General features: G+C 31.0%; 1 protein-coding gene across 1 annotated transcript; it reads left to right on the forward strand.

The window, feature by feature from the left end:
* Positions 1-975: 975 nt before the first annotated feature.
* On the forward strand, positions 976-10,693 carry LOC110915941 (probable serine/threonine-protein kinase PBL28). The gene is made up of 5 exons (XM_022160693.2): positions 976-1,872; positions 8,589-8,659; positions 8,738-8,843; positions 9,061-9,132; positions 10,421-10,693. The coding sequence occupies exons 1-5, from the start codon at positions 976-978 to the stop codon at positions 10,595-10,597; spliced, it is 1,323 nt and encodes a 440-aa protein (XP_022016385.2). The 3' UTR covers positions 10,598-10,693.
* Positions 10,694-14,744: the final 4,051 nt, after the last annotated feature.

The raw sequence follows: 14,744 nt of genomic DNA on the forward strand, positions 1-14,744 counted from the left end.
GGGATCTGAAGCTGGGATATAATGTGATGGGAAATTACAACTGTGAGAGGGGACTCGCCAGGGGAGTGCCCTCTCTTACGCACACCCAATCCGTTTGTGCCACGTCAACTCCTCTCTTAAACTCCCCTCGCACCCCAATTTGATGGCGGCACTCCTCTATTAGGTGACTTGTTTTTTTATTAAAAAAAAAAGGAAATAATTGATTGGTTTGAAAAGATGGTGGCCTCACACTCTCCCCCTTCCTTCTTCGGTGACTTCACCCCGACCCACCTCCCCGATTGCCCTCCATCCGCCTTCGGTGGCACCCTCCCCGCTCGGTAAAACCGGTCCCCGCATGGGGTCACCGAGGGTGCCCCGGACACCCTTAACAAGCAGTGCGTCATGAACGTTAACTCTGTGTTTGTCAGCCTAGATGCGGTGATCGTGTAATATAGTTTTAATCCAGCTGTTATTTATTATTTAAAATGGTTTCAAAGTGGTCATCATCACATCATGCCTATATAGTTGACTTCACGTTTACACGGTAATTATACGGAACTTAAATGGTCTTTCATAAATATTAACATTTAGATACAGACATAGCCACATTATTTATTTAGTGACACAATTTAATTATCTTCATTCTGGAATAACTTTGTTCTTGATCTATGGGTGTTAATCTTAGTAATCGGAAATTCAAACTCAACTACCAAGGTAACTTATTTAATATTAGACCCCAAGTGCCTTGACATAATTGGATATAAATGTTTGACAGGTCATTTTTGTACCATAATCTCTCACGTTGAATACAATATATAGGTTTTTTATTTTGTCGAATATGAACATGTTGACTCTTAATCTACAGAGAAATGTATATTTAATAGAATAAAATATTCTGTATGATTATAATCTATTATCTCCACTAGAAGAAAAATTCATAAATCATAACCCTTTCCCTCTTTCTAAAACTGAGATCATAAATCGAAAGATAAAATCATGTCTTCCTCAGATAAACTAAAGATTCCTCTCCAAGAAATATTATTGGCAACCGACGGATTTGATAAAGAAAATATCATTGGAAAGGGTGGATACGGCCTAGTGTACCAAGGAAAATCAGAACAGCATGGTATGCTCGCCATAAAGCGGTTGAATCGTGTGTACAGCGGACAAGGAGAGCATGAGTATGGGATGGAAGTTTCACTGCTCTCAAACTATAAACATGAAAACCTTGTCTCTCTTATCGGGTTTTGTGGAGAAGATGGGGAGAAGATCCTGGTTTACAAATATGAACCAAATGGGAGTCTTGACAAGGCTTTGCGTGAAAAAGATTTATCCTGGATGTGTCGTCTTGAGATTTGCTTGGGCGCTGCGCGTGGGTTGAGGTACCTTCATAATGAAACTGGGTCTGGACAAGGAGTTATTCATCGTGATATTAAGAGTTCAAACATCCTTTTGGATGAGAACTGGAAGGCCAAGATTTCAGATTTTGGATTATCTAAAATAGTTCTTACAAGTTCGGCCGATTCAACTGTGTTCACCACTCCTTGTGGAACACGGGGATATGTTGACCCACAAATACTATATGGTGGTATCACACAAAAAGCTGATGTTTATTCTTTCGGGGTTGTATTGTTTGAAGTCTTGTTTGGAAAGCTTGTAACTCTTCCGGAATTTCTTGGTGATCGTCATTTTACGGTCAAAATGGCCCAAGAGTATTACGAAACAAATAAACTGGATAAGATGATAGATCCTGATCTAAGAAGTCAAATGAAACTAGCTTCCCTTAGAACATTCTCATTCACTGCCTACCGATGCTTAAAGAATCTTATAAAAGATCGTCCTACAATGAGCGTGGTCGTGGAAGAACTCGAGAAAGCTTTGAGCTATCAACAAGTAAGCTTTTGTTCCAACAATCAAATAAATCAACCTATAGGGTCACATCCCTTTCCCTGTACCCTCCAAATTTATCATTATATTTTGATGTGATGGTCTAAATAAGAATGGTAAATAACCCAAGAACCGTGAGAACAAATGAAAAAACTGCAAAAACATGGTCAAAAACATTTCAAATTCAAAATTTATTTTTTACATCTTATCACTATTATTAAAATACACTATTAGAAATCAAATTTACACATTTAAATTTACATGTATTCGGAAATAATGAAAACTTATACATGTGTAAGTTTATCTTTTACGCATGTGTAAATTTGTTGTATTTACACATGTGTAAAAATTTTATTAAGAGTGATTTTGGGAGAAAAGATAAATTATTAAAAGAGTAAATTTTTTTTTTCTAACGTTGTATTTTATCTATAATGAAGTTTGTATTAAAAAAACTGATTTTGATTGGTTTTTCAGTTGTTAACACACGGTTCCCGCAATATTTAGCGTTCTCAAGATAACCCTCCCCTATATATATTTATATATAGGGTGGGGTTTGGCTATAAAGTCCATTTTTCCTACAAATTGTAAAAAGTCATAAAACACTACTATTTCAGCCATAAAACATACTCAAAACCCACAAATAACAAAGTGAATATCACAAAAACACAATATCCAAACCCTAATAATCCATAAAAACTTGAAACACACAATCGTAGAACAAATAATATACAAAACACAACACGATAATCAATATAAAACACACTAATATTAGTTATTCGATAATCCAAGCTTTATCATCTAAAACACAACACAATACCCACACATATGGCGTTTCAATAATTTTCACTTTGTTATTTGTGGGTTTTGACTGTGTTTTATGGTTGATATTATGGTGTTTCATAACTTTTTACAATTTGTAGGAAAAATAGACTTTGTAAACAACTACCACCCTTTATTGCGAGAACCAATGTAAACACAACCAAAAATACCTGAAAAAATCTAAAAAAAACACACAAATTCTTTTATTTTTTCATTTATAAAAAAATCTCTACTTTTCGTCATCAATTTTTTTTTTGTGTTTTTAGGGGGGGGGGGGGAGGGTGTTAGGTTTATGGTTTTGTTTTTAGAATTTAGATTGAGTAGGGGTGGGTGGGGTGGGGGGTTAGGTTTTTTTAGGTTTTAGGTAGTGGTGTAGTGGGTTTATTTTGTTGTATTCACATTGGTTCTCGTAATAAAGGTGGTTCTCGCATTAAGTCAACACTATATATATATATATATATATATATATATATATATATATATATATATATATATATATAGGGAGGGGCTCATGCGAGAACCACCCTTATTGTGAGAACATTGAGAACCAATGTGAACACAACCTAAAATAGCTAAAAAAACCTAACCGCCACCCCCCCCCCCAAAAAAAACCCTAAACAGTAATACCTAAAAAAATCTAAAAAACACCCAAAAAAATTGTTTTTTTTTTTACCATTTTTTTTGTAAACATTGCTATATTTCGTTACAATATAAAAATAAACAAAATTCAAAAAAAAAATTCGAGTCACAGTTATCCATGCACCTGTGCATGTGTATCATTTATTTGACAAAATCTGTAATTCATTACAAATATTAGACAATTGCACTTTCATTTACACTAACACATGTAATACAATACTTTTTACGTTAAAATATTAGAAATGCATATGTGCATCTATGTGTATCAGCATAAAATAAGGTGTGTTGGTACACTACTTTCTCTTTCATCTATCATTCCATCCATAATACACAAACATGCACATGTGCATTTTTGTCATTTCTTTGACAAATTCCGTAATTCATTACAACTATTAGACAATTGCACTTTAATTTACACTAACACGTGTAATACAATACTTTTTACATTACCAGTATTAGAACTGCACATGTGTATCTATATGTATCAACATGAAATAAGGTGTTTTGGTACACTACTTTGAATACAGTTTCCCTTTCATCTATCATACCATCCATAATACACTACCATTACCTCCTACAATCCATAATACAATACCATTACCTCCTACCATCCTAATATAATACCATTACCAACATTTTCACTTTATTACATGTATGTAAACACCATTTATACCATCCAATCAACATATTACATCATAAATTGACAACTATAACCAAACCATTAACCACTAGATATAACTAACCAAAAAACATGTATATGGGCCTACTTCTCCATTCAAAATCACAAACTTTTTGTAACAAAACATGTTATATCATGGTTATACCTAATGATGCACATAATGATGCACATGTGCATTTTGAATACTGGTAATGTAAAAAGTAGTGTATTACGAATGGTATTGTAAATTAAAGTGCAATTGTCTATTCCTGATAATGTATTACCGAATTTGTCAAAGTAATGATAAATATGCACATGTGCATGGATAATTGTTAATCGAAAAAAAAGTTTTTTTATGGTAACAAAATATAGCGATTTTTTAAGAAAAATATTAAAAAAATTGAGTGCTTTTTTTTTTTTTTAGATTTTATTTTATGTTCACATTGGTTCTTGCAATAAGAGTGGTTCTTGCATGAATCTTACCCTACACACACACACATATATATATATATATATATATATATATATATATATATATATATATATATATATAGGGGACCGCTAAAATGAGAACCACCTCCAGTTGTAAGAACTGAGAGAACCACTTTCTAGCCTTTAGATCAATGAGATGGATGGATGAGATTTAAAGTAACTAAAATTAATATTAAATAGATTTTGTCTTATTATGTCTTTAATATTATAATCCAAAAGGGTAGTATAGTAAAATTACACTATTTTGTCTTTATATATATATTATATTTAATTGCCTTTTTGTCTTATTCATTAATTACTTTATATTAAAAAATCAGAATTTTATGTTAAACAATAATTTAAATTCAGATTTGTATAATATTTTTTTTTAAAAGAATTTTTTTATTAAAAATCTTTCTTTAAATTAAGATTTTTTTAACAACCCGAATTTTTTTGCGCGCCGGTTTTTGGCGTCCCGTTTTACCGGGTTTTTGCGCGCCGGTCTTTTTTGCGCGCCGGTTTTTGGCGTCCCGGTTTTTGCGCGCCGGTCTTTTACGTTAACGTTTTTACGTTAACGTTTTTTTTGTTTTAATAAAAAAAATTTACGTTTTACGTAGAACTTTTTACTTTTTACGTTTTACGTAAAACGTAAAACGTTTTACGTTTTACGTAAAACGTAAAACGTTTTACGTAAAACGTTTTACGTTTTTTTACGTTACATGTTTTTTACATTAACGGTTTTTTTACGTTAACGGTTTTTTTTTACGTTAACGGTTTTTACGTTAACGGTTTTTTACGTTAACGTTTTTACGTTAACGTTTTTTTCGTTTTAGTAAAAAAAAAATTACGTTTTACGTAGAACTTTTTACTTTTTACGTTTTACGTAAAACGTAAAACGTTTTACGTTAAACGTTTTACGTTTTACGTAAGACTTTTTACGACTTACGTAAAACGTTTTACGTAAAACTTTTTACGCTTCACGTTTTTACGTTTTACGTCAAAAAAGTTTTTACGGGTTATTTTTACGTTAACGGTTTTTTTACCGTTAACGGTGACGTTAACGGTTTTTTACGTTAACGTTTTTACGTTAACGTTTTTTTCGTTTTAGTAAAAAAAAATTTACGTTTTACGTAGAACTTTTTACTTTTTACGTAAAACGTTTTACGTTTTACGTAAAACGTAAAGACTTTTTACGATTTACGTTTTACGTAAAAAGTAAACTCGGGAGGTGTCTCAGATATATTGTTATCATCATCGACGCCTAAAAAAAATATAAAAACTCAACAAACATAAAAAACAAAGGGTATCTCGAAAAAAAAAACGGGGTTTGGCTCAGATTATTCGATAATCAAGAGGCTGCAAAAGTGGGGTTGCAGGATCAAAAACCCTACCCTCCGCCGTCCTTGCCGCGCCATCGTCATCAAAATCTACGGTTTTTTTTTTTTTTTTTTGCATCATCGCCACTCCGTCGATCGTATCAAAACCCACAGATTTAAATATCACAAATCAAAACCCACAGATCAACATGAACAACATTCAAGAACACCCATCAGATTCAAGAACACCCATCAGATTCAAGAACACAAATCAAAACCCACAGATCAACATGAGCAACATTCAAGAACACCCATCAGATTCAAGAACACCCATCAGATTCAAAAAAACCCAGAAAAATCAAACCCAGAAAAATCAAGAACACCCATCAGATTCAAGAACACCCAAAAATCAAACCCATATTCAAGAACACCCAAAAATCAAACCCAGAAAAATCAAGAAGACATACCAAAAAAACCATTGGCATCACCGGCTCAGCCAAAAGAAACCCCCGTCGCCGGACCTGTGTCGGTCGGACATGAGATCGAGAGGAGCCGGACCTGCGTCGCCCCTAACCAACATCACAAACCCACCTTCACCAACCATCCACCACAAACCCACCTTCACCAGCCACATCACAAAACCCACCTTCACCAACCACCCACCACAAACAACCACAGAATCAACGGAAAACGGAATCAAAAAGATCCTAAACCAACATAATAAAATTAAAAAAAAAAATAATCCCAAACCAACATAATCAGAATCAAAGAAACCCCAAACCCAAATCAACCCCCAACATACCAAATTAAACCCAACAACGTCGCAAAAGGGTGACCGGAGAGATGGTGGCCATGACAGTTCGTTTTCAGGCGATGGTGGCCAACCAACCTCGCACAAACCGTCTTCCGCCACCGATCAAACACCGCCCCACTACCGCCTTCCGCCACTGCTGCCGTTGTTTGTGGTGCACCGCCGCCCAAAAGTGTAGGTCGGATCTCTCTGTGACGAGGGTGGGTTGCAGGTTTTTGTGAGGGTGGGTTGCAGGTATTTGGGAGGAGAGAGACGAAAGGTTTCTACATTTTTAAAGAGAAGAGAAAAGAGAGATATGATGTATAAAAGGGTCTGCACATTTATTAATGGAGAGAGAGAGAGTGATTAGACAATATGAGTAAATGACCAAAACACCCTTTGTGTTGGCATATTTTGATTGGTGGAAAGTGGTTCTCGTGGTTCTTACAACTGGAGGTGGTTCTCATTTTAGCGGTCCCCTATATATATATATATATATATGTATTATGAAACTATTGATTTCAAGCATAATCATATTAGTAATATTTTTTTTGCAATCTTTGTAACTGAGTATAACTTTTTTAGCACAATGTATTTTTTCTAACCACAAATGATTTTATTTTATAATGTGTATTTACTCTATTATGAACTTTTTAACATGTTAATTACTAGGATAACTAATTTTAGAAAAGTATGAACATGGTTGAAGAAGTCGATAATCACTCCTATGTCGGTTGACTGGGGAGTTGTGAGTACTCGGTTTAGGCGGATAGTACTCGATCATGTTAAATTAAAAAAAAATAGTTTTTGAGAAATTTTATATATGTTAAATATCATAAATTTACTAATATTTATAACAAAATACGTGAATATCAATATCGATAAAAAAATTACATGTTCAAATAGTAAAGTTTTTCAAAAAAATGATTTTATTTTTTAATATAATAGACAGAGGAATTATGTTTTATTTTTCGTAAGTCAAACTCTTACCGAGCTAACCAACTAGATCCAATTATGGCCGCGGTTGACTGCTGTTGACCAATTAGATTTTGAGGCTTATTTTTTAGCAATTTATATAATATCAATTTGTATACTTAGGCTTTAAGTGGTTGCAACTTTTGCATTAATGGTGTTTTATGCTTAGTTTTGTTGTACCTTTATATGTTGGGGTTGTACACTTTGTTAAATTATATTATATGCTATAAATTTGTAGCATTTGAAACATTTGTGTGCAAGTTTGGTTGTAAGTTATGCTTAAATACTTGTACCTTAATCAAATAATAATGGTTTCATTACCTTATCAAATTCAATATGTTTTGTATGCATGTATGGTTGTAAATTGTGCTTAAGTGGTTGTACTCTAATCAAATAATGGTTACATTATCTTACCATATTCAATCGGTTTGATCCATTCAAAGTTGTGTTGTTTTATTTATAAATTATTATATATATAATAATATAATTAATTTAGCCAAAATCTTGTATAAATATATTTTACAAAATATTGATGCAATGGTTGTTGTAATGTATGCATTATGGTTTGTATAGTGGTAATGATATAAATAATATATAGATTACGATGAACCTGTCAAACGGGAAAAAATAGACAGGGGTTCATCATAACGCGCGAGTCCTAGATCAACTTAGTTATTTTATTCTATGTTTTACGTTTCGGTTTAATTTCTGTGTATTAACACCGCAACTTCAGTGTCGGTGGTCGCTGACAGTAGTGTGCCATTAGTGCTCGCCTCCGCCGCAACGCGAGGGGTGTTTAATACTAGTTAGATCCAATTTTGAGCATCTATTGCAAGTTTTATTTGATCCGATCTGATATGTATACAACTTAGAATGATTCCAGTAGATCAACAAACTTGTTCCAACAATCAAATGGATCAACCTTTTAGACTGCTCAATGCTCCAGTCGACCCATTTATTAATAATCTCTTACTTCAGTCACCCCTTTCCATACACCCCCACAAAGTTATCACTATTTTTTTGACACTCTTTGGTTTTCTTCATAATATTCCAGTGGAGCAATGGTCCCGGTCGTGTGGCAGTAAGCCTCTGGGAAGAATTGCAAAAAGCAGGAGCGTCCCAAAGGTATTCCACTTTCTTGTTGCAGACATTATACACAATGTTTAGATAGCTGACATATGTCTTTGATTTAATGGATTGCAGTGAATCAGATTTTGATGTGTCAGAACTTGAGACATTTTCTGCTAGAGTTCCAAAGAAAGGAGGGCGACGCCACTCAAGAGGTTCAAAATATGGGAAAGTCCACCTGGTAATGCAATTTAAATTAGTTAAGGGTCGGATCTATAAAATTACTTACTGTGATGAGTAGAAGAATATCCTCATGTGAATAGTATAATTAGTTTGGATGTTTATCGACCAGCTATAGAATATAGATACATTTTTTTATGTAAACCTTTTGAGACCTGGAATTAAGGGTGGCTTTTACATAACCTTCTCATTTTGCTATTGCAATTTTTAATTATTAGGTTGATTTGAGGAGGTCCAATAACATCGAAATCATGCTCATGAAGGTTAAGACCCCCCTACACGACATGATGGTAACACAACGCCTTAATATATTTGTCTCCTTCGTTTTTTTGATTTTAATGCTTATTTATTTGCATTGTATCTATATTTACGTTTACATGTATATTTATAACTTTTATACATATTAATAATATTTATATATTACATCATAGTGTGAGTTTCATTCAGAACACAAAAAAATGGAGAACGAGAGAACACTCTTAACAATTCAACTTAACATATTAAAAATTAATTTTTTAAATTTTTCGGCGCTTTTCTTTATAAGTACATGTAGAAACATTGTTAATAAAAAAATCAAAAACTAAAAATATAAAAAAATACCTAAAAATAGTTAAAATAAAAATATATCTTATAAAATTAACTTAACATATTGATAATCATTTTTTAAAAAAAACATTTTCAGCGCTTTTGCTTATAAAATTAGGTAGAAACTATTCCAATAAAAAAACCATTTTTCTAAAAAAAAGTTAGTCTTTTAAACAGGTTTATGAAACATTTTTTTATACTTTAGTTTTTGATTTTTTTTTATTAAAAATGCTTCTACATGTATTTATAAGAAAAACGCCAAAATTTAAAAAAAAAATAATTTTTAACATGTTAAGTTGAATTTTTAAAAGTGTTCTAGGATCCCCAATTCTACTAGTGTTCCCCAATGAACTCTTCTCTTACATCATATATATTATTTAGTTAGTTTTATCATTATTTGATATATATAATAATGCTTATTATATAAATATATATTTAATTTACTAAGTAAAAATATTTAAGTAATGTGCCCGTTTTGCCTCGTAAGCTACTCGAGCTAGATAAATGAAGTTTGAGCTTGCACTTGTTAATTATACTAGCTTTTTTTAGGGTCTAGCAGAGCTCAGCCATGAGCAATTGTCACTTTCCCTACACCCTACGAAGGCATCATCAGTTTTTGCCTCTCTTTGATTTTCTTTATAAATCCTAATATTTTCTTCTACAAAACTTTTGCTTTGAAGCATCATTATATAATAGGTATACTTTTTTACACATAAATCAGAATTAATTTACGATGTGTACTTTCTAATAAGAATTTTATTATAACGATAACTTTTTAAAAGTGTGAGTATTCTACCATGACTGGATGTTGGATGGTTTAGCACATTCCTCTCTAATTTCTTCTATTTAAGCAACTTTGACTACAAAGATTTCATCCAGCTCAAAACTGCAGCGTCATGTGCGCTCATGTTGAACTTGCCTTTATTTAAGTTTTTGCACTCTTAATTGCATGCCAATCATTCGAATAAAATCAAGTTTATTTGGCTTCTACAGGCTGCAGCTTTAGCTATGGATGAATCAATCTTTGATGGCAATCAAATAGAGAGTCTTATCATGTTTTGTCCCACTAAAGAAGAGATGGAGCTCCTCAAGGTACTATTGATATTTTTTTATATATACATGTTGTATTACTGGATGTTGCAAACTTGCAATATGCAGCGGATTAGGTAATTGGTCCAAACATTTAAGTTTTGGTGCCGGTTGAAGCTAATCAAGTCAGGCCGGGTCAACCGAAAACAATCCAAATTTTCACTTTTTTATGAACTAGTGGTTTTCCCCCGCGCCATGCGGCAAGAGATCAGTTGATATGGGTTCTGTGTGTTTCGGTACCGACACTCGCTATAACAACTGAAAGAAAAAACTTAAAAAAAATCGTGATATACTCAAAAGGATATCGACACGTGTTTTACATCAATCCAAAAACATAAAAACAAATACCAATGTTCTTTGGTCGAAAACGGTTATGTTCGTCACGTATTGATACTCATATATTTTACGATAAAAAATATACATTTTTTAAAATTGTTACCGGCACATGTATAGTTTACTATAAAAAATGTGTTGTTTTTGACAACAAAAGATAAATTACTATTCATCGCCGGCTTCGATTCGATTTGGTACGATATTAGCAAGTATCCATTTTTAATAAAAATTATATCGCAATATTGAAAAACAAAGCTGTGGAGTTAGATTCTTAAAAAAATTAACGTACGCAAGTTATTAAAAATCAAACTAAATGATAAGTAACACGCTATTAAAAATTTAAAAAGAGTACTAAAAAAATTAAAAAAGAATATTTAAAATATTATGATAACTACACATCGAGACTTTAAAAAATATTGTTGGAGTTAGATTTTTAAAAACAGATAACGTATGCAAAGTATTAAAAATTAAATTAAATTTTGTGATGAATAACATGTTATTAAAAAGAATACTCTAAATAGATCAAAAATAAAAAATAATATTTTAAAAATATTGATCACTATTCTTCATGATTTTATATATATATATATAGGGTAGGGATATGGTAAAAAATGTCTAAAATGTGAGAAGGGTAAGAAGTGTTTTAAACCGTTGGATATTTGATATAATGGTTGAGATCAATAGGGTATAAAAATGTAAATTGTGTTTTAATTAGAAGGACCTTATGTAAAATTGAAGGGCAATAGTGACTTTTCCAACGTTTCAAATATGGTAACCTTTTCAAAACCCCCATCAATCTCTTAAAAATCAGGGAATTTATGGTAACCGTTTCAAAACCCCCATCAATCTCCTAAAAATCAGCGAATTTCTCGTACAGAATAAATTCTTCGATTTCCTTCACAACAACTTTTATAACACTATAAGAACAGTATATTACATGATAAAACACTATTGGAAGATATAACACTATCTGTTTACTGTAAGACACTATACATAAACAAAACACTGTTGATAGGGATAAAACACTATGAAAAGGAATAGTATATTACATGATAAAACACTATAGAAAGATATAACACTATCTGTTTACTGTAAGACACTATACAGAATAAAACACTATTTATGGGGATAAAACACTATGAAAGGAACAGTATATTACATGATAAAACACTATAGAAAGATATAACACTATCTGTTTACTGTAAGACACTATGAAAAGGAGATTCAAGATGGCCTGTATATAATATAACACTATTGACTGGGGAATATAACACTAAAACAAGAATTTACCGTAAACAATTAAATGTATAGAACAATTCGAATTCGAATCAAATCCCTGATATATCTCATCGCCAGTTTTTGGCAGTTATCTTTGGAAATCAATTAATTGATAATAATGGAAAATTACTAATACACCCTTTTGAATTAATTAAGATAAAGGACACTTGTCATTCCCAAATTATTTCTTACATTTCTCACAAAAGTCTCACTTTGTACAGGATCCTCTACCTATATATATATATATAGTGGAGAGTTCAAATGAGAAGAAATTTTTTGTAACAAGAAAAAACAAACAAATTTCAACTAATAAGAATGCTTTATTTTACTTCATTTAATATAATATAAATATTTAATGTTACTATTAGGGTACATTAGTAAATCTATATAGGTCATTAATTTGTAGTCTTCCACTTTAATAGCTAATACATTAAATTTTTTGTAACTTATTTTCAAAGTATATATTTTTTCAAAAAAATAAAATAAAATAATTTAAAATGTAGGATAAATTAGAAGTTGTGTAGGATAAATTACGAGTTGTGCAAGATAAATTTCAACGTGTAGGATGAATTTCGAAATATGTAGGATAACTTTTTGATGTGTATAGGCAAAAAAAAAAGTTAGTGTGGAGGATGATAGTCTTTATGACTAATTAATTAGTCAAAGATGATAATTAATGAGATAAGTGAAAAAAACTATTTAATGTTTTACAAAATTATCCTTTTGTTCTTTTTCTTCTCAACTAAATTTTCTTCTCAATATATATATATATATATATATATATATATATATATATATATATATATATATAGGGTGGGTTCTAGAGTGAACACTAGTGTATTTGCGAACTAAGTGAACAAATCCTGGCCATTGATCTACACACGTGTATGGCCAGGATATCATCACCAAATCATAAATACACTAGTGTATTTCAACATCAAATCCTTGCCATTGATATACACACGTGTATGGCCAGGATTAGTTCACCCAGTTCGCAAGTTACACTAGTGTTCACTCTTGAACCTAATCCTATATATATATATATATATATATATATATATATATATATATATATATATATAGGGGAAGGTTCATTTGAGAAGAAAATTTAGTTGAGAAGAAAAAGAACAAAAGGGTAATTTTGTAATACATTAAATAGTTTTTCACTTATCTCATTTATTATCATTTTTTACTAATACATTAAATAGTCCTCCACACTAACTTTTTTTCCCTACACATATCAAAAGTTATCCTACATTTTTTCGAAATTTATCCTACGCATTGAAATTTACCCTACACAACTCGTAATTTAACATATACATCTCGTAATTTATCATACACTTTAAATTATTTTATTTTTTTGAAAAAATATATATTTTGAAGATAAGTTACAAAAAGTTTAATGTAGTTAGTTATTAATGATCTATGTAGATTTAACAATGTACCCTTACATTGACATTGAATATTTGTATTAAATGAAGTAAAATAAAATATTTTTATTAGTTGAAATTTATTCTTTTTTCTTCTTACAAAAATTTTCTTCTCATTTGAACTCTCCACTATATATATATATATATATATATAGGGTAAAGATCATTTTCAGAACCATAAATAATTACAGAACTTGTAAAACTTCTAATACAATCTTTTTATTTATATATTTATTTTTAGGATAATTTTATCATTTATTATGTGTATTTTTTATATATTATTAAAAAAATACTTAAAAATAGATCAAAAATTAAATAATGTTTTAAAAATATTGATCACTATTCGACTTTATATCCATATATATAGTAGGTATCAATCCGCAGTTCGATACGGGTCAAACATTCAAGCGGCTCTGCTTTGCAGATCAAAACGTAGCCACGCGTGTTGTGGCGGAGGTGTAAAACCGGTAAAAAAATTAACGACGTCGAAACGTTACCAAAGGCCACACATTAACATTCAAAACTTTATATACAAAATTAAACAAATCCATGGCCAACCCTAGCGTTAGACTATTGAAAAAACGTATACGTCGCTAAAAATAATCACATAGCAACGAAGAAAACAACTAATTACGAAGTAGGGAAAGACACAACAATGAATGTTAACATCTCTAAATTTATTTCGTTGGAATGGTTAGCTAACATTTTTTCTTTGCCATGAGTGAAATGTTTTTAATGCAATTGTAACTTAAACAACTTTTCTAGAAATTAAGAAACACTTCATGTGTTTAAATATTTTAAAATCACAATTAAAAAGGTTTTAAAGGTATGCATTACATCTTAAAGTATATGAAAAATATGAGATAAAAATAATCATATATATGTTTTTTGAAAATAAAAATGAGGAAGGAAATGTCTTAAGGTATATGACATTCACTTACTCTTAACCACATGATAGGCTATGGACTATGGTTAAGGACTTAAGGTTGAATCACTAACATTTCAAGTTATCAATTACTATAGCTAATAAGCTGTTTAGTTATACATATAATAATAATTAAAATAGAAATGAAACACTTTAAAATATTAATATTTTAGATCACTATTCATGAAGAATTTCAATTCATATGTGTAGCTAGTGAAATTTTCCCGTGCGATGCGTCAGGATTTCAGTCGGTATCACTTCG

This window comes from Helianthus annuus, chromosome 16 (assembly GCF_002127325.2).
Source record: "Helianthus annuus cultivar XRQ/B chromosome 16, HanXRQr2.0-SUNRISE, whole genome shotgun sequence".
NCBI lineage: Eukaryota > Viridiplantae > Streptophyta > Magnoliopsida > Asterales > Asteraceae > Helianthus > Helianthus annuus.